Source organism: Marmota monax, unplaced genomic scaffold, assembly GCF_021218885.2.
Source record: "Marmota monax isolate L192 unplaced genomic scaffold, Marmota_monax_Labrador192_F-V1.1 WCK01_AAM20220418_F8-fsc00052, whole genome shotgun sequence".
NCBI classification, from domain to species: Eukaryota; Metazoa; Chordata; class Mammalia; order Rodentia; family Sciuridae; genus Marmota; species Marmota monax.
Window position 1 is genome coordinate 3177030 of NW_026693473.1, and position 21456 is coordinate 3198485.

The 21456-nt window shown below is 42.8% G+C and overlaps 1 protein-coding gene across 3 annotated transcripts in view; it reads right to left on the bottom strand.

Moving 5' to 3' along the window:
- The window catches only part of Ildr1 (immunoglobulin like domain containing receptor 1), a 33148-nt gene extending 12134 nt beyond the window's left edge, over positions 1 to 21014 (bottom strand). For 2 of the 3 annotated variants that reach the window (XM_046458060.2, XM_046458059.2), the window contains exons 1-5: positions 20742 to 21013; positions 6844 to 7014; positions 5452 to 5601; positions 1301 to 1420; positions 561 to 707 (exon numbers count right to left, since the gene is read on the bottom strand). In XM_046458060.2, coding sequence (XP_046314016.1) covers positions 561 to 707; positions 1301 to 1420; positions 5452 to 5601; positions 6844 to 7014; positions 20742 to 20796 — 643 coding nt within the window. In that variant the 5' untranslated portion in view covers positions 20797 to 21013. Of the gene's footprint in view, positions 1 to 560; positions 708 to 1300; positions 1421 to 5451; positions 5602 to 6843; positions 7015 to 20741 lie in introns of all 3 variants that reach the window. The other variant, XM_046458061.2, reaches the window with a different exon arrangement.
- Positions 21015 to 21456: the final 442 nt, after the last annotated feature.

The window sequence follows — 21456 nt, forward strand, 5'->3', positions numbered from 1 at the left end:
AACTGCCATCAGACCTGGGGAGCAGTTGTAGGACTGAACTCTTAACCTGGGGATATTTGCTACCTCCAGGGAGACAGAGTCAGAAGGGAGTTAAATTGGCGTCTGCTGGAGAACAGCGTGGTATGGGGGGAAGGAACCACGTTTCACATTTGGCATCAGAAGTGTGCTAAGTGGTTTTTGTTTCTTCCTTTACAGGTAGCCTTCTCTCACACTGCTGGCTCTAGATACCTCATGCCCAAGCAAGGTCAGTGCTGAGAGCAAAGCCTGTAGCACAGGATAGTTCAGGGACACTGAGGAAACGCAGAGATATATGAAAGGGGCTTTAGGCAGAGTAAGAGGTGGACAGGCAGAAATCCTCTTATCAGCCACCTTCTGCAAGGCTCTACAGCTTCCCCAAGCATCATTTACAAGGCTGAGGCTAATGTCCTCTGGGCCTGTGATGGGAGAATGCAGAGAGGGGAACAGGGAGATCCCAGGGCCTTGACCTTGGCATGGGAAGCCCATCTACTTGGAGTGCTGAGCATCCCACCCCATCTCACTGCTGGTCTGTCCCCTCTCACCTTCCTCAGGACAGCAGCAACGGGCAGGACAGCAGGGACAACGGATGTAGCAGCAGCAATACTGAGGACAGCACTGGCACCAGCACACTCCAATCAGCAGGAAGAGGACCAGTGCTCCCAGAATGATGAAGATCACTGTCAGCCAGTCTGCAGGGGAGAAGACGAGCAGCAGTGTACTGGATATTCAGGAGAATGCCACCTGTTCTAACACTCTAGAGGTCTAAGCAAACACAGCTCTTGACCCACATGGTAAAGTTGAGCAATATGCTGGAAACATAGGTTTAGCTGGGGTTTTTTAAATTAATTTTTTTTTAATTTATTTATTTTTAGTTCTCGGCGGACACAACATCTTTGTTGGTATGTGGTGCTGAGTATCGAACCCGGGCCGCACGCATGCCAGGCGAGCGCGCTACCGCTTGAGCCACATCCCCAGCCCTAAATTAATTTTTAAAAATATTTTTTAGTTGTAGATGGACACACAATATCTTTGCTTATTAATTTATTTTTTATATGGTGCTGAGGATCGAACCAGTGCCTCACATATGCTAGGCAAGCGCTTTGCCACTGAGCTACAGCCCCAGCCCCTAGGTTTAGCTTTGATAAGGGAACTTCAGAGGTTCATAATCCAATGACAATAACAGGTACGTTTCTGTTTTGTTGTTGTTGTTGTTGTTGTTTTCCCCTGTGTAAAAGTGTCACAGTGGTGGGTTAGTCAAGCAGAAAATTCTAGCAGCACTTACGAAGGACGATGAGCTTCACCTCCTTATCAGGGTCTCCTGATGTGTCCCCTGGGGCCTCAATGGTGCAATAATACACTCCATGATCCCACCACATCACTTCGTTAATCACAAGATCAGCTCCTACATGGGAAAGAAGGAGAAAGTGCCAGTAGACAGGCACTGGTTTCTGACCCACGGTAGCTTCAAGACCCCAGCATTATCCTTCCACATCCTCAGGAGCCCTGGTAAATGGGTATCAGTTCCTTCCTCTGAGACCTTCCTCCTTCCTCCTTCTCCAAACAGTATAATGATGGTGGAGTTTATTACCACTGAGCCTACCATGAGGCACGTCATAAGGATTCTGCATACATGGCCTCACTCAATTCCCACTGAGACCCTGTAAGTGGGTGAGGCAGAAATTACCCCTTGATTCCCAGCATATATGCTCCCCTTCATAGAATTGAATTTTGGGCCATATGTGCAGCTGCTATGATTTGAGGGTCTGGCCCTTCAGAACTCATGCCACAACTCAATTGCCTTGTAAAACAGTATTAAGAGATGGGGCCTTTAAAAGGCGAGTGAGCCACGAGGGCTCCCCCTTCATGGGTGGAATTACAAAGGGGTGAGTCTGGGACCCTCTCACGTTCTCACCTTCTGCTGTGTGATGATATAGCAATAAGACCATCACCAGGTTTCTCAGCCTTCAGAACTGTAAACCAACACATTTCTACTTATTATAGATTACTCAGTCTCAGGTATTCTGATATAGCAGCACAAAATAGGGGGTATCCAAAATAAGGTAAGTGTTTTCCATTCTTTCTTACAGATGGACGTGGATAAGTGATTCAGTTATGGCCAATAAAATGCAATCAGAAGTGTCACATGATGGCTCTCAGGAATTTTCTTCAAAACAGCTTGAGAAGATTTTTTTCCCCCTTTTCCCATATATCTTTTCCTCTTTGTTACCTGGTCCTATGGTTTGGATGGGGTTTGAGGGTGTCCCCCAAGTTTCCTGTGTTGGAAGCTTGGTCCTCTGTGTAGTGATGTTGGAAGGTTAGTGGAACCTATAAGAGGTGAGCTTATTGCAATGTTAATCTGGAAGGAGATTAACATTGTTTTTGTAGGACCTCAGTTAGTTCCCAAGACAGTGGACTGTTATAAAAGAGCAAGCCTGGCTCCCTTGGCTTTCTGGTTTCCTATTTCACCACGTGATCTCTGCCTCTAACACACACTCCTACCATGAGGTCATCCTCCAACCAGCCAAGGCGGCCCTTGCCAAGGCCAAACTGACAGAACCATCTGATCCTGAACTTTCAGCCTCCAAAATGAGGAGTTAAATAAACAAAACTATTTTTTTTTACAAATTACCCAGCTTTAGCATTTTGTTATAGCAATAGATAAATGGACTAATACATCTGAAGAACAAATGTTACAGCTCCATCTTGGGCTAGGAGGAAGAAGATGACCTTCTTGTTGAGCTGGAAGGAACTTGTGTCCCTGAGGACTTAATGGAACAAGGCCACATTAGGCCTGGGCTATATACTTCTGATTTTGTACATCAGAGAGAAACAAACTTCTTTATTCCTTAAGTCACTAATATTTTGGGCTTTTGCTTACTTTCAATCTAATCCTACCTGATGTGTAGGAATTTCACTGCATTTTAAGATGAGAAAAATGAAACATAAATAGGCCAGGGAGTTGGCCAAATAATGTGCAGAAGGTGGGTTCAAACCCGTGTCTCTCTGCCTCAAATCTAGTGCTCCCAAACACAGTTCTACTGGCCTCTCCAAAGCAGATAAAAAACTTTCCAGCCTGGACCCCTCATTAGAGATAAGCAAGTATTTCTGAATCTTGAAGGGACTGATTATGAGATGAGCTTGAAGCAGTCTGAATGAAATGCCAATATTTTAAGAGCTTGTTACCCAAGAAAAGAATTGAAGTTCTCATGAGCACTGAATACTCTGCCCCCCTGTGACAATAAATATTAACATACATGTTGAAGTTCAGCAAATTGGACAAATATTCATTAAAGACTTTTCCTGGGCCCAACACCACGTCAGGCACTGTGGGAGATCTGAAGAGGAACAAGGACTTCTCTGTCCTGGAAGGACAATCAGAGGTAGCAGAGCAGCCTCCACATCCCTGAATGATGGCAGTACCTGCTGTTACCCTCTCCGTCAAAAGGACATTGGCTAGTCTCAAAGAACTTAGTATTATAGATTTGCTCTTGCCTAGTTGGTGGTCATATCTGCAATTCTTTATTGTCTGTTTGTCAAGAGATATTTACTGAGGAAATGAAACAAAAACACAAGGTCATGCAACACTGGAGCAAACTTTGACTTCTGTTTCCTTCTCTTTTACGTCAGTGCCTGTGATGTTTTTCCTACCCACAATTTTCCAAACCCACTGCCTTTCCCATAAACAAGCTCACCCTAGACTTGGAAGAACAGTGAAAGTGCTTTAAGAGAAAGCCCCCCTCAAGCTTAATAAGTATTGTAAATCTGCTCCACCTTTTATTGGAGTCATAAAGAAATTTTTAAAGGGATGTCAGCATGATAAGGGCATTCAGATAGGTTAATATTTTAGATGACCCAAGAACTGATTTGACAAGGGCATCTCAAATGATACAAACACAGCCATGAAAGTATCAGAAAGCAAAGGCTCCAGGAAGTCTCAATGAGCCCAGATGCAGAAATAAAACCCAGGGGAAAGACTGCTTTCCTGTAGGAATGAGGAAGAGGCAGCGTGAGGAAGTGGAGGTGCAGAAGGTACTGCTCTGACTTAGAACATGACAAAAGAGTAAGGATGATCATCCAAGGGGACTTGTGTCCTTTGGAAACTATAAAGGGGGGTTGCTAATGAAAGAGGATTTAAACTTGGGGTTGGATCAGAACTAATTCTGCTGGGGCTCTGGAGAAAGTAAAGAATCTTTGAGGATGCACTTGGAGACTGGAAGAAGGACAAAGGTTCCCTAAAGCTAAGAACTCAAGGGCTGGTTTAAGCAAATCAGAGGTTGAATGTAAAAGGATAAGATTTCAGAATTATAGAGAAAGTTGGAAGCAATGATTAAACTGACCTTTAAACTGACCTTTGAATGGTCATTGAATATTCACTGATTCCTCAGGATATAGCTATGGGCATCTCGAGCGGCCTGCGGGGTGTATTTTCCCTTTTGTTAATTAGGAAAAAATTACTACAGCACATAACACTCATAGAAATTGGCTCTGAATACCGTGCTGATAACTCATTGCAGCAATTCTGGATCATAGGTTAGGAGCATGGGGAGCTAACGTACCCATTCATACAAAATGTACTGATGAATAACTGATGTTCACTGTACAATCAGTGTATATTAAATGATTCTTACACAAAATCTCATGTAGTCCTCAGAAATCTCTGAGATAGGTACTATGGCAAGTCCCATTATATAGAAATTGAGGTTAAAAAATTTAAAGGGGCTTGCCCAAGTTCACGTGCCTTCCAAGTGCAGAATTGGCAGCCACGCCTGTATCTGGCTGTGCTCCCCACACCAGGCACAAAGAATAAAACTGCTGTAGGCCCAGCTCCTATCCATCACATTTGATATTCACTTCCATGTGGGGAGACAATGCCATTACATTATGCCCAACTCTCAGATGAAGGAAGAAGCCAGGGAGAATAACTGACTTGTCGCTGGTCACTGAGCTAATGAGCAGAAGCAGTGAGATTCTCACCAGGGCTTTGTATCTGAGTCCAGTGCTCTTTCCCCTCTCACTGGAGGACAGTGGTCTCAAAGTGGCCACCTACTCGCAACAAGAATGTTTTCTTTGGATGGGCAACAAGAATGACCCGAGAGGAACTCAAGGACCTGGGGTTTGTGTAGACCCTGAGAATAATTTGTGGAAAGGATCAAAAGAACTGAATCAACACTTTAGCCCTGAATCTCAGGAAAGCAAGGAAACTCATTCCATCCAAACCTTTAGCCAAAGCTGTTGAACATCTAGTCAACACGTTCCAGGAAAGTAACCTTAGTCCATGCAGCACATTCTAAGAATCTGGCATTTTCCTCAATGAGAGTGAACAAGGAGCCCAGGAGCAGAAGTAACTGGGAAATCCCACGCTGACTCAGCCTGCCAGACCCAAGTCTGCTCCTCCCCCCACCCCCAGTTTCTTTGCACCTCCCCCACACTCACGGTTTTGGATGGTAATCTTGCGCTGCCGATAATCCACCCCCAGCACTGGCTCATTCTGTCCCCGTCTCTGGGCCACGATGCGAACTTCCCTCTGATTATCATTGCAGTCATTGGAGGGGTCCTGGCCCAGGGATAAAGCTGCTTGGTATGCTGAGGAGAGAGGACACACTCAAGTCACACAGAAAGTTCTGATTCTGCAGGTCTGGAATAGGATCTGAGCTTCTGATGCCCAGTAAATTCCCAGGTGATGTTACTCAACCACAGGTGATAGCAGAACCCCACTTTCAGCAAGGAGCCTCCAGCCCCCTTACAGGTCATTATTTCCAAGTCCTGGCTGTATCCTTCATCTCCCAGCCCAACTTCCCTTGTCTCATTTACAAAGTTTCCCCAGTCTCAGTTCCCGGTGTTTGTCCACCTGCCCTTCCATTAGGAGCTTTGAGAGCTATTAAATCTGCTGGTAGCCAGTGCCTGCTATGCTAGTCCCCTTCCTCCCCACTTAACCCAAGCATTTTAAAAGTAACCCCAGGAAATGGCCTCAATTTAGAGAGGAGTCTTTGGGGGTGATAAGTGGCTTTGGTTTGGTAAGTGGCTCAAGCAGTCAGATTTTGTGGTTCTACTCAAATACCCCAGGGCTAAAAATGGCAAGCTGATGCCTCCTTCTTCTTCTGCCTCATCTCAGAAAGTGCATTTCCTTCCTCCAAACAGGGCATCTACTTCTATGCTCAACATTTCCAAAAGACTCATTGTCTCAGGATGACTGTGGGGCTCTGGATTCTGGTTCCAGGCAGCAGAGCTGATGAGTGAGGCCACTGTTACTGAGAGATGGGACTTGGCTGAACATAAGGAGGGGCTGTGTAGTACCAAGAGGGGCAACTGCAAAGGGGCAGCCAGGGGAAGCAAGCTGTTCACCATTGCAAGTGTGTAGACCACTGAGGAATGACCATTTGCCAGGAGGGCTGGCTGAGGAAGGGCAGGAGGCTTCACAAATGACCATTAAGGCCCTGCATCCTGAGTGGTGTTGGAATTTTCTCATCTGCATTCTAAGGCCCTGGGGTGATGGGAGACAGGTTGACATCATCAGCTTAGCAGGCTGGCTTGACCCAAGAGTGGACCAAGAGGCAGGACTAGCTCTGCTTTTGCTTAATGTCTGAGCTGTCTTAAATCTTTTCAGAACAAGGTAAAACAAAAAACTTTAAATAAACTTATATGTGACCTAGAACAAGTTATTTTGTCAGCCTATGCACAGTTTATCTATGAAATGAAGGGACTGCATCTTTGTGGCTTCTTCTCACTATGAGGATTTGTGATCCTAAATAATTTCTAGATCCCAGACATAGAACATTACAGAGGTGCTGGGGACGTGGAGAGAATAAGAAGGGGGAGGACACTTACAGGCAGAGAAGTAGTCAAAGATGGGGTCCTTGCAGAAGGACTTGAAGCGCCATGTCACCACCACATCCTGGAGCTGGGCAGAGGTCGTATAGTCACATTTGAGGACAACAGAGGCAAACAGAGTGACATAACGCTCTGTGTGTTGGACCGTCACCAGCAAGGACAGGCACCCTGAAGGCAAGAGCAGAGGACAATGTGGAAGGTGATCTACTTTTATTCTTGCAATAATAAAAGCAATGCAAATGAGCAAAACTCACTGCCTGTCCTCTTGCCTGGCTGGCTGGGAGCTCACAGGCAGAGCCTGGCTTCTTACTGGGCAGAACAGAGACTGGAGAATGCCCTCAGCACCCTGGGCAGGGATAGGAAAAAAGAAGTCTAACTCCTAAGAACTCTAGAGAACCTTGCCTACATCAGGCAGCACCTTTCCCACTTCTTGGTGGTGGTCTGCTCCCTGGACGTTCTGGGACAGCCAGCAGGGTTTGTCTCTAGCCCGTTCTTCAAACACAAACACTTCATACCATGCCTGTCACTTACAGGGCACTCCATAAATATTTGTTGAATATATGATGGAATAAATGACCAAGGACACAATAACCAGTGAAAATCTGACAGCCAGTCAACATAATCACAGAGCAAATCAAACATCAATGGTCAGATGGTGACAAACCATATTAAGAAAGACTTGGAGAAATTGTGTCTTTTAAAAAATTCCTTCACAACAACCCTCCAAACCTATAGGCATCCTTAAAGTTCCAAACGTACCTTGAGGAGGAGCCAGGTGGCACAGAAATACCAGGTGGGGCTTGGCACAGTCAGGGGTCAATCAGTAACCATGTCTTGGTATGTTCCTATGTTAGCATGGTTTCTAGGCCGAGTTACCAGGGGACCTCTTGTTGGGGGAGAGTTAGTATAGATTAGCAGCTCTCAAACTTGAGTGTGCATCACCAGCATGACTGGAGACATCCCACATTGCTGGACCCTGTGCCAGGAATTTCTGATTCAATAGAACTTGGGTGAGGCCCAAGGACTTATATTTCTAATAAACTTTCAGGAGATGTTGATGCTACTATTCTAGGGACCATACTTGAGAACTACCGGTCTAGAGTAGATTAAAAAAAAAAATCAACCCACAGGCTTTGGATTCAGTTACAACTTGGTTCAAAACAATTTTTTTTTCATTGACATGGGACAAGCTATTTATTGTCTTTGAGCATTTATTTCCTCAGCTCCAAGTGGAAATAATGATAATACTATAGTTTGAGCACCCCAATCTGAAAATCCAAAATCTGAAATGTTCCAAAATCCAAAACTTTTTTGAATGCTAATATGATACCCAAAAAGTTTCTGATTAGACCATATCAGACTTCATATTTTCAGATTAGGGATGCTCAACAGGTAAAATCTATGCAAATATTCCAAAATTTGAAAAACTCAAAAATCTAAAACACTTCTGGGTCCAAGCATCTCCAGAAAGAGTTTATCATTAACCTGCATTAACCTCATCAGGTCCTGGCAAGAATGTAATGAACTAATTCACTTTTGATGCCTGGATCAGAACCTACACGTACACTGCCGTGTTCGCGTCTGAGTGTCTTCCCTTTTTTCCCTTATGAGAGCCAAGGAGAAGGGGATTCTAGCATTTTCTTCCAGAGAGTTCTCAGGGGGAGCCACCTTCATTTTGGTGGAGTGTCCCCATTTACAAAGCAGCTCAGTGGGCCTGTAGTGGGCCTGTCTTGATAGCGAAAGCCTTGTGATTCTGGGTCCTGCTTCATCTCTGGCCACAGCCCTCATGAGACCATCCTCTGAAGTACTGTCACCTGATTTTCTCATGTCCAGAAGGGACACTGGAATGCGGCTCAGGGCAGGTTCTGGCCTTCAGAAATGACCTGACAGGTCCCCAGGGCTGGGCTGTGATAAAGATGCCCCTCCCCACCACCCTGCTCCCATGACAGATGTGAGGAAGAGGGCTCTGCTGCGCAGCAGGGGAGACATGGGTAGGAAGACTGAACAGAATAAAGGGATTTAAACTGGACCCTAAGGCTCAGGTGGGATTAGGATTATGCAGGCAAATAGGGAAAGGGCAGGGAAACTCACCAAGGAAAGAAGAAAAAGAGTAAGCAAAGACTTTCATCAGGAAGGGGCAGTTACTTGGGAAGCCTAGAGGAATCCACTCAAGCTGGTGCCTCTGGCTGCCAGGGAGGTGGGGGAATAAACAAGGGGGGCTGATGGCAGCCATGGGTGGGAGGCTGGGGTATGGTGGGGAGTCTAAATCACAATCCGCTGCCTATTTCCAATTCACAGGTGATTTCTGTATGTTTTTCTAAAGCATCAAAGTAGAGGAAAGATGACTTCCTTATTCAGCTGTGAATGGAAAAGAGCATTGTTTTCAGAATAAACCTTCAGGAGTTTGGGGGAAAATAGCTGCTACTTCTACCAACCATAGGATTCTTAGAACTCAGGCCAATCAGAATGGAAGGCCCCTGTGCGTACCTTAAGTCTATCATGGATTATTTCACAGTCTGATTCTTTTATTCTTGCTCCTCCCTCACCAACCCCTTTGCTGTTTGTTTGTTCTTCCAGAATTGTCCTGAAATAGACCTTGCAGCTTTCAGCCATCACAGATTTCACTGAACAATAGAAGCACTACAAATAAGATTCTGGTAATGAGTGGAGACTGCCAATATCAACAAGGGCATGTTTTATTCAGTAAAACATACTGACTGAAGAAAAACAAAACCTTAGATTCACATAGCACCTTCCAAAAATATATATATATATATATATATTTACACATTAACATGATCCTGGAAGGAGACAAGCTGTGCTCACTTCATATGCAACACATCTGAGGCTTGGAAAAGTTAAGTGAATCGTCTCCATCTATGTTTTTCTAAGGGAGTCAGAGTCAACATTCTGTCCCCGAGCAGTGTTCTTGCCAGTCTGCCTGGCTATTTCTTACAAAAAGAAGAATAATTAGTATTCAAAGTTTGCAAATTGGCGGTTGGGGCCAGGTTATTAATTGCCACTCTAGCATGGCAATTAATAACCTACCCGTTCTTTATTTGGTGGAAGGGTAATTTAATATAGTCTATTCAAAGACTCTAATCAACATTACTTGTACAGAGATGGAGCATTTGGGAGAGGGGAGGGCAGGCTTGCTGAGGGTCAGAAAAAAAAAAAAATTTGGCTGGCGCCAGAAGCTTTGAAGATTGGTGAATCTGATCCCTTTGAGGGAGGGAAATGAGGACAAGGGCGATCACCTTGATCACCAAATACACACTAGATCTCCTTATGTGAATGCCCTTATTATGGGCAAGGCACGTCTGGGGAACCCAACTCACCTTTGCCAGTGTCAGTGCTGGCCCTGCTGCCTGGTGCTCTTTATTCTCTCTACAACTTCCCCCCCCCCCCCCCCCCCCCGCCATATGAATTTTGAGGCTTAACATATGTGAGATCCCCACGTGTTCTGAGCATATTGAGCTCACTCACCCTCCCTCCAGGGGAATGCCAGCCTCACATCATCTCGCACAGATCTCACACCTTCACCCTCTGCCCTGCCACACCCACGCCCACACACATGGAAGAGTCCCCAGAGAAGAGGTCTTAACAACCCAGCAAACTTCTTCCTTCTCAGTTGCTGCTGCTGGCCCTCAGCATCTTTTGTCCACCAGATAATATATGTTCTTTGTCACTAATCATCTCAAAACCCCCTTAGAGCAGGATCAGCTCTGCTCACCTATGTGGACAAAAGTTCAGAGGATATTAGCCAAGCCCCCATGTATACACCAACACACACCTAACCTAATACATATCAGCACCAAGATTTTAATTTAAGTCCTAATGACACATAAAACTCAATTTTTTCCCAAGTAGGCAAGCGTAATCTTCCAAGGTGGAAGTCAGGCACTGGACTGTTAAAAATATCAATTTTCCAGATTGGGAAGGAGAAAAAGTAAGTAGCAAAAGCCTATGTCAAAGGCCAAAATCTCCCATCTCTCTTTACCCTTAGTCTCTTGCTTTTCTATACAGCGAACCACACTGGGCATCCACACTAAGCAGTAAGTAGGTAGGGTTTCGAAGAAGAGACCAAAAACAAGCAGAATCTGTGTTGAAAATATGTGCAGCTTCAAAAAGAGAAATAGCCCCTTGGGTATTTCAAAATAAACATCTTGGTGGCATCCTTGTTCTTTCAAACTTAGCACCAAAAGTTTCCAAATTCTTAAATTCCCTTCATTTAAGGGCATTTCCTTCTTCCAGATCCATCGCCACCTAACTGTTATCATTTGCTCTTGAAAATTTTAAGTTTGGAGCCTGACTCCCTCTGTTCAGACCCTGCCTTCACTCCTCACCCTAAAGGCCTGGTAAGTTATTTCCAAACTACACCTTCTCATTACATGCAAAATTATATGTGATGTCAATACATGCCTCCTAGGGTTAAAGGATAATAAATGTTCCCCACTTAGCAAAGAGCCGGGCACATGGTAGACATTCAATACACGTCAGACCTCATTTGTACCATTTGTACTGATCTTGTCTAATTTAGGAGACTAAATTAGAGGCCAGCATGTAAAAAAAAAAATCATTTTGAAAGAATTAAAATTATACAAATGAAAACTATCATTATAGTCTTTTCATTGCAATAAATGAATTAATATATTAAAAACTCTGTAGCTCTGTATACCAGTGAGCCTATTTGGTTTGCCTCATCTGTGAAAGAGGAAGAGAGGGAGACCTGTCATTGAAGGGTAGAAAAGGAAACTTTAGAATAAGATGTTAGAGTTATGGGAAGGACGGATGGGAAAGAGGATTCTCTGTTTCCCGCCACAAGGTACTTTCCAAGACCATGGTGCTATGCCAAGGGGACACTACCATCCTAGGGTAAAGTAAAAGCAAAATAGACCTATAAAAGCCAAGTATTTGGCAGCTAAATACCTATATTCCCAAACACAGGTTTATCTTTGTACATCTTTTAATTCAGTCTGTCTCTCTTATGTTGTATCAAATTGGGGAAGATGTTCCAGTTCATAGATGATATCATCTACATAGTATAGGAATATAGGTGCAAAATAAAATATTTTAAATTAAAGAGTGCTTTGAGGGGACTACATGGTGTTTCCTCCTCTGTTCCATACAAAGGGGTCTGGCTTGGTAGAAGGAGTGCTATAGTTTATATCTGGAATGTCTTCCAAAGACCCATGTGCTAAAGGCTTACAACCCAGCTAGACACTCACGGAAGGAAGTGGAGCCTTTAAGAGGTGGAGCTTAATGGGAAGTTTTTAGTCATGGGGCCTCAAAGGGAATTGTGGAATGCTGTTCTCTTCAGCTCTTTCTTTGCTTTCCGGCTTCCATGAAATGAGCTGCTCTGCTCTACACGTGCTTCTGCCATGAAGCATTGCCTCATCTTAGGCTCAACAGCAACTGGGCCATGAACCATGGACAGAAACCTCTAGAACTGTGAATCAAAATCATCCTTTCTTCCAAGTTGATGTCTCAGGTATTTTGTTAAGAGTTTTGTAAAGCTAACTAATACAGGGTAGTAGGCAAAGCCACAGAGTATAGTCATGCCTGGTAATGGTTGCAGCCTGATGCAGACACAGATGGGGGTTCTGGGTTCTGTGTGTTTCTCAAAAACACAGGCTCCTCAGCTCTATTCAGCAGGTTAACAAAAAGTACACATGTTCAATCCTATCAGAGTTTACGTCTGAGCAAGCTATCTCCCCAAGTATATTTACCATCAATACTTATTATATTTCCTTAGATAACAGTGTAAATACTAGAAGAATCAAGGAGGAAAGAGATTGGCAATGAATAACGGACAAGAAAGGAGGCAGTATTGAGACAGGAGAAATGGGGTGAGGACAGTGAGATAGGAGGGAGGAATTTTGTCCAGGTATCGTGTGTTCAACAAGGTCTGGTTGAACAGTGCTAGGCTAGAGGGGCAGGGAGCTAAACATGTAGAGGACAGTGATGGACACTGAGCACTTACTTTCTTGGTAGACATGATATTGAGTTCTTTGTTTTACATTATCTTATCTCATTTAATATTTACAAAAGAAAAACTCCAACAAAACAGGAGATATGTGGGCTTTTTCCCCCCTCAATATCATGGGTGAAGAAAATCACCCAAGATACATTAACTTACTTAAGGCCACGGAGCCTATGCTGTTTCTAATGTGCCACCTGTCTTTTAGATAAATTTTCTAAATGAGATTTGACCCTTTGAGGAGACTTCATAAATGTAAGGGATGTTCACAAATGTATTTCCATCATTTTGTACAGAAACACTATTTCAGCAGGATGCAGTGGTGCATACCTATAATTCTAGTGACTCGGAATGCTGAGACAGGAGGATCACAAGTTCAAGGCTAGCCTTAACAACTTAGCAAAACCCTTTCTTTTTTTTTCTTTTAAGTGAGAGAGGAATTCTTTTTTTTTTTTTAAGAGAGACAGAGAGAGAGAGGAGAGAGAGAATTTTTTTAATATTTATTTTTTAGTTTTCGGCGGACACAACATCTTTGTTTGTATGTGGTGCTGAGGATCGAACCCGGGCCGCACGCATGCCAGGCGAGCGCGCTACCGCTTGAGCCACGTCCCCAGCCCGCAAAACCCTTTCTTAAAATAAAAATTAAAAAAAACTAAGGATATTGCTTAGTGGTAAAGTGCCCCTGGATTCAATCCCTAATACCAGGGGTGGGGGGAAGAAAGAAAAGAATCACATATTTCTTTCTGTTGATTAATATAAAATAAACAATAGAGAAGGGTAAAATAGAAAGTTCCTCCTTGCTTGCCATGAATTTTACTCTCTAGAAGTACTATTGTGATAATTTGGTGTATAACCCTCTACACTTTTTCCTATATTATTTTTAAAACTATTAATCATATTATACACATTGGTTTGCAACTTTTTCTTCAAATGAATAGCATATTCTATATTAGTAATTCAGATCTCATTTTGTTAGTGACTATATGAAAATTTACTCCATAGATGAAGTGTAATTTATTTACACATTTTTCTAATACTGGGAATTTAAGTTGCTTTTGATTTTTCACTATTACGAACAATGTTGACAAGAATTGCTGAAATAAAATTTCTTTTGGTCCTGGGGATTGAATACAGGAGTACTTAACCACTGAATCACATCCCCAGTCCCTTTTTAATTTTTTTACCCAGAGACAGGGTCTTGCTAAGTTGCTTAGAGCCTCACCAAATTGCTGGGGCTGGCTTTGAATTTCTAATCCTCCTGCCTCAGCCTCCCCAGTCACTGGGATTACAAGATATGCCACCATGCTGGGTTGAAATGAATATTTTTATATAGGTATATCTTTACATGCATACTTTTATTTCAGTAGAATATGTATCTCAGTGTGAGCTTGCTGGGTCAAAGGGAATAAGTCTTCTAAATTTTAATAGATATTTTAGGGAAAAAATGTTGTGAACAATGAATAAGAGATCCATGCTTCACCACAATCTTTCCAAAAGGGGAAAATTTCAATCTTCAAAAATTTTTTGATAAACTATTAGGTTAAAAAAAAAGCCACTCAGGTGATTTGAATTTGACATTCCTTTGGTTACTAAGGGTAAAGAATAAGACCTGGCTGAAGGGCAGACACTCGGGGTTTCCCAAAGCCATTCACCCAGATTAGTGACTCATGTCCCCACATACTAATCTCAGAGCACATGCAAATTTGGGCCCCATGAGAATGCACATATTCATCAATTTTTGAGTACCTATTCTGAGCCAAGCACTATTCTAGATGATAGGGATACAACAGCAAATAAAAGAGACAAGTTTGGTCTACTCTTAGGAATTACATTCACTGAGAGAGTCAACAGTAAACAAGTATAAACACATAAACAAAATACTTTGTTATGGATAAGTCTTACAGTATGGCTCAGAAACTACTAGAGCTTTAAATATTAAATCCTATCTCTGTACAAAAAGGCACTACACAGATACATGAATCCAATGCTCCTGATGCTTCTTCTTGATTGTTTCATATTCTGAATCAAGCATAAATCACCATCCTTCCATACAAACCTGGGTCTCTTACATGTTTATTAGTGAATGGACAAGATCAAAAACTAGAAATCATCCTTGATCTCTCTTTCTCCCCCACTCTTCATATGCAATCTGTAATCACGTTGGGTTTATTTATCTTCTAAATATTTCTGGAATCTCTCTCTTTCCACCTTCACAACCATCCAAGTATAAGCTGCCATAACCTCCAGTCTGCATTCTGCCTTATCTGCCCTCATTCATGCACACCCTCCAATTCCCTCTATATGGATTCCATACTGCTGTTCCATCTCCTAACTCTTACCTCCAATAGCTTGTCCATTGCTCTTAAGACAAACACTAAACCTCTTACTATGGCCCATGAAAACAAGCATACCTGGTCCTACCTGTGGTTCTGGCTTTGTCTCTACCACACTCCCAGTAGCTGCCTCCCCATAGTCACACTGGCATTCTTCCCATCTCTCATACTCACTGAGCTCCCATCCAGTGATCTTGCACATGCTATTCCTTTGGCTTAGAATGATCATTCCTCAGCTATCAATTCAAGTATTGTGTCTTCAGGGAGGGCCTCCTGATTGAACAAAATCCATCCATTATGCGTTCTTGTAGTACCATATGCCTCTTTCACAGTTGCCTTTGTACATTTCTTTGTATCCCTTCTTGACAGTGAGTATCATGGCAGTGAGGGCCATGACTGCTTTTGTTTGCAGCATAATGCCTTGCACATAGCTTGCATTAAGCACTGGCTGAATGAAAGAATGAATGTATGCAAGATAGGTTTGGAACAAATTTTAAGTGCTCTAAAAGTTCATAGAACAAATGGTTAAACTTAACTATTTGTAGAATAGCCAGACTAAAAGCAAGGAAGAACCGAGTGTTTTAGGGGGACATGGAGTACACTAAACCATGCCCATATCAGTGGGAACAAGGCTGCCCAAGTTAGTGAGCCTTGAATTCCAAACAAAAAGCTTATAAGCTATAGGGAGGTTCACGATTCAAGTGAAGATGGGAAAAATTAATCCAGGTAGGTTAACCTATCATCTGCGTGGAGGATGGTTGGAAGTGGATAGAGAGGTAGTAGACCTAGAGAGGAGGACAGAGTTAAAGTGCTCAGTGGAGGTTACTGAGAGTACTGCCGCCTACAACAGTAAAGCAGCAGCAGATCAGGGGACTGAGCAACGGTATTGGGGGATTAACTGAAGATGGGAAATGAAGAAAAGTATCACACTGCTGTCCTCTAACATGTGCAAACCAGGAGATCTAGAACTACAGAAAGATAAGATGTGAGAATCTTCCCAGTTCTTAAAACAATTTTATTTTCTCCCTAGGACTTCAAATAATGAAACAAATTATTATGCTAAAAGAAACCCAGGTTGACAATCCATTAATTACCCAACATCTCTCTCCACTGTACTGTGGGTGGGACCAGGGGTTTAATAATCGGCATTTAGTCAGACAAACTTGGTTCTATTTCTGTATACCAGGATTCAATCAAACAAAACAAACCTGCTCCACCACCATATGAGATAGGGCAAAGAGCAAAGGATTAGAGAGTGCCAGAGTTCTCGTCCCAGCTCTCAAACATTCCCCTGTCCCAGTCCAAGACACAAGATTTCCCTATCTGTACAACTGGCTGAGAGGGGAGGACAGAGGATGGGAGTTCTGCCTGTGTCCACAGAGCACTGGGATTCCGGGGAGGTACTTCAGGAGCCTCCAAGGGGGCAAGGAGAAGCTGAGTGGGCAGTCTCTTATCTATCACCTGTGTCTATCACAGAGAAGCTCTGCTATCTATCACATCAGATTCCATGAAGTCTGTGGAATAATCCACTCCTCTTCCCCACCATTCAGGGGAGATTACTAGTCTGGATATTCTCTTTCCAAGGCATCTAAAGATACCTTAGGGATACATTTTCTGATTTCCCAAAACATTACAAGTTAATAACTTGTGGTTCTATAAGGTAACACCACTCTACAATGTTAAAAATTTTCACAAAAGCACAAATGACACACATCCTTTTAGAATCTGGAGGTAGGGGACAGGAATAAACTTTCATTCCAAGAATAAACTTTGAGGTTGGGTGAAGGCAACCAGAGATATTAGCAAATAATGCAAGAGCTACAGGTACTTTCACCTTATCTTAATATTTTGCACTAAGGAGCAGGTATCCAGGCATCATTTGAGTGATAAAAATGTATTTCTAAAGAAAAAAATTCAAAGAATTAAAAAAATTTAAAACAAAACCCACCCACCTCTGTCAGCTAATTTTTCCGTAGCTCAGAGCATGAGGGCTGTGGTAACTTCACAAGACTCCCTGACCTCAGAACCTCCATCAGGGCCCCAAGCCACACTAACCAATGAGTACCTAAACCAGACACCATTATACTAGTGGCCTATACTTTGCAGTTGTGGGAATCTGAATGCTAATCAGAGAGCTGGGATGACTCTTCTTTGAAAACAGAAGAGAACAGGTGATGGACCACAATGAACACACTCTAATATAGGATTTTCCAAAATACATATTTACTGGAAATGAACTTACTGGATTTTTCTATTTAATAGTTTTAATGTCAGGATTAATTTATATGAATTTAAACATTTGATATTATGATTTTTATCTGACACGGTAACAAGAATTTTGTGACCCTTTTGTTTCTTTTTTATAAACCTTGCCTATGTGCATATATGTCCATTGTAAACTGTATTTAGCTGGGAATAGTGAAAAACATATGAAGAGAAAGAAAGGAAGCTTGATTTTCAGTTTGATCTCAAGAGACATTTGGGGAGGTTTGCTTTAAAAGTAAAGAAAGAGATGGGAACAGAAAGAATGGACTCATTCCTAATATTTCTTGAGTGATGACCATGCTATAGATGCTGTGCTTGATCTTAATCCACCTGATAAGAGGTGGCTTTATTGGGTTTGCAGGGGGCTACTTAGTAGAGGTTTATTTGTTTTCCAGATAAAGGGAGTTTAATTAATTTACCTAAGTCGCAGTTAACATGAGGTAGATTCTGAGTTCTAACCTGATAATCATGGCTACAATTTGGATCTGCAGTGTCACCAAAGGCCTAGATATTAAAGGCTTTGTCCCAGCTTGGTGCCATTGGGAGGTGATGGAACTTTTAAGAGGTAGGGCCTAGTGGGAGGTCTTAGGTCACTTGGGGCATGCCCCTGAAGGGGTTATTGGGACCCAGATCTCTTTCTCTTTCTCTCTTTGCTCCTGACTGCATGTGGTGAGCAGCTTCTTTTACCAAGCATTCCCACCATGGTGTGTTGCCTTGTCACAGGCTCCAAAGCAAGGGGGCCAACTATGACTGAAACCTACAAAACTATGAACCAAAATGAAACTTTCCTTTTTTTTTTTTTTTTTTTTTTTTGTACCAGGGATTGAACCCAGTGGTGCTTAACTACTGAGCCATATTCCTAGCCTTTTTTTTTTTGTATTTTATTTAGAGACAGGGTCTCACTTGCTTTAGGATCTCACTAAATGGCTGAGGCTGGCTTTGAACTTGCAATCCTGCTGCCTCAGCCTCCCAAGCCACTGGGATTACAGGCAGGCATGCACCACTGTGCCTAGTCTTTCCTATTTTTTAAGTTGATTATCTTAGTTATTTTGTAACAGTGATGAAAAGCTGAAAAACAGAGTCATCTCTCTGTTCATTTTCTTAGCCACAGGGGAAGGAGGAGTTAATTTCTTTAACATTAGATTTAAACAACCCTACTTGGTCCTAAATCGAGTCTACTATTATCACCAGACTGATATTTATTATTCTTGTTTTGTGTAGGCACTGAACAAAGTGCCTTAAAATTTCATTTTAATTACACATCACAAAAACCTTTCATATGCTATTGTCATCACTGTTTACTGGAACCTTGAATAATTTTGTAAATTGCCCAGAGAGTCACATAAACATTACTGATGGAAAAACCACATTAAATAGATGAGTGTAGTTTTATTTACATTTATATATATATATATTTATATTCAGGGAAAATATCTGCCAAAATAGCTATTTCCCCTCAAAGTGTTGGAGTTAAAGTTGAAATCTTAAATTCTCATTTATGAAATGAAAGTGGACTTAGATGTTCATTTTAGGACTTTCTTTCTTTTGGCACTCTCTTTTTCTAAAACATATCATGCAGACAGGCTTCCTTTTAAGGCACATCAGGCAAATACAGCAGTCTGTGTAATTGTACTACTTCAGTGTCTGAGCTACTAATACCTTGTGGCAGGTGCACAGAGATTTTAAGTCCCTGACCATTTAGCAAGCTGGTTACTCTAAGAATATACTCTTTGGTTATAATCACTGTATTTGAAAAATGTTCAGTGTTCAATATTGTTCATTAGAGTTAGATAGCTTTTTAAAACATTATGCTGATGATTTAAGGACTGGGTTAATACCCTACAGGGATTTTCATCTGTAAGACTTCTTTTCTTGTTTTATTGAGCCAGGTAACTGCTGTTTCTAAAATCCTAACTGTGAGAATGAGATTCCCAGTGGAAGGTGAGAGCAGACCTCTATTTCTCTGAAAAGAGAGCCCAGATAACTTCTGAAGACCCCAGATTTGTGGAGTTTGAGATGAACATGCAGAGCACTGAGAAAAGACTGTGAGCTGTGGATTTTTCTGAATTTGCATTCACAGTCTAAGTTGGTGACTGCTCTAGTGGAATTTTGGGTACTTAAATCTAGGTGAGGTTTAGCCCATTTTCTTAAGCACTGTGGGTGTCCAATATCTTGTCTAGTGAGTATCAGACAATTTATAAGAACTATATTCTCCAGAAAATCTTGTAAGCCAGAGGGCCTTGGCAATACTAACTTTCTGTTTTTCTTACCCTCTCCCAACCCTCCCTTGCTTTTATTCTTAGCATTAAGTTTAAGTTATTGTAGAATCCTGTCTGGGTGAGATTTGGTTACTCCTGAGCACAGCTTCTGTCCTATCAATCCTATAAAAAGGAAATTCTGCCTACATGGCCATATTACATCTTTCTTTCCCCTCAAAAAACATACCATACTCATATTGGTCTATGAGCAAATTCTGAGCTAAACTTCCACTGACAACTTAAAGATAAGTGGTAGGGGAGAAAGGTAAAATGATATAAAACAGGGTGGAACTTCCAAGGGAACTTATAATTCTTGTTCGCAAAGTCACACCTACACCTAAATTTGAAAAAGACCAGAAAAGCCTGCACATTCTGTCACCCAGCTACCCTTTCCTACCTGGTGCATGCTTCAATTCTATTTCCAGAGCCATACCCAGACACTCAAAATCATGCTTTCCAAAGTAGAGAAGGAGTTAGTGTGGAGGTTGAAGCTGAGACAGTAGGTGGCTGGGCACCTGAAGGAGAGTTAACAAGCAGGGGTAAAGTTAAGGAAGTGAGTGGTTACAGAGTAGGAAAGTGGCACTGAACACTGTTAGCAAAAAGGCACATGTTGGGGTCCTATAAAATAGGATTCTGTCAAACATTCCTTCATATGCTGATGATACACTATAACTTCTCAGAAATGAAAGAAATGCACTTCTGGGCCAATATGGTCGCTAGTATATCTATAACCAAAAAGCAAGTACCAGATGAACGGGGAAAGTAATTAGGAATTTTAGGAATGGTGCTTTTTTCCCTCTTATCACTTTAGCTTTAAAGATCAAGAATAGATCTGGAGGGAAAGTCCAAATGCTCTGGATTTCTTTTGGAAGGACCTGGGCTAATAAAAGAGGAAAACAACAGGTTGCTACAGGCAGAAACTCGATCCAGTCCCTGCGCGGAGCACCGCCAGAGCGCAGTCCAGGCTTCCACTGCTTGCTGGTGGCCAGTTCTGCAAGGCCAAGCAATGGCTTCCTGTCTCTCTGGGCCCAGAGTGGGTCCCATTTTTCCACGGCTCACCTGCTGGGAGCCAGGTGAAGAGTAGCAGCCAAGACGGAGGCAGCTCTGAGCCCATGCTGACTCCTTTCTGGCCCTTTCAGCTCAGGGGTTTCAGGACTCTGTGTCTTTCTTCATCAGCCGCCGCCCAGGACGCTCATCTCCAAAGAATCCCCTCGGGTTTCCCCTCACCCGGCGCCGCTAGGTGGGAGGGCAGGCTCTGGTCACCCGGCAGGTGACACCCGCTCATCCGCACCTGCGGCGCTCCCGGAGGCTCCGCCCTGCACCTGGCCAGGCAGCGGTTTCCTGCTCCGCCCCCGGCTCCCGGAGGACCTCGGGCACCTGCCCTACCTGGCGCCCCCACCCACACACCTCCGGCGCCGCAGGCTGCCTGGTGACTCTCGTTCCCACCGAAGACTTCTCCTGCCACTGGCCCCGCCCGCCTTGCAGAACGTTGCCATTTTCCTCCAGACTTTCATCAGCAATCTCACATCTTGCAAACTTCTCCCCTGTCTTTCTAGAATTATGTGGATAAAACTTTCTAGGGTGTGTTTCCTGTGTTATATTTCCGTCCCCTCCTCTATGCTTAGAAAACTTTCTCCCCGCGACACAAACACTAATGAAATTTATGTGGGATGTATATTCAAGTTTTCTGGAAACTAAAGATCTTAGAAAGTGAGGTGTGAACCACAGACATAAACAATTTTCCCCGATTGTAAAATTAACAGAAGCTCATTAT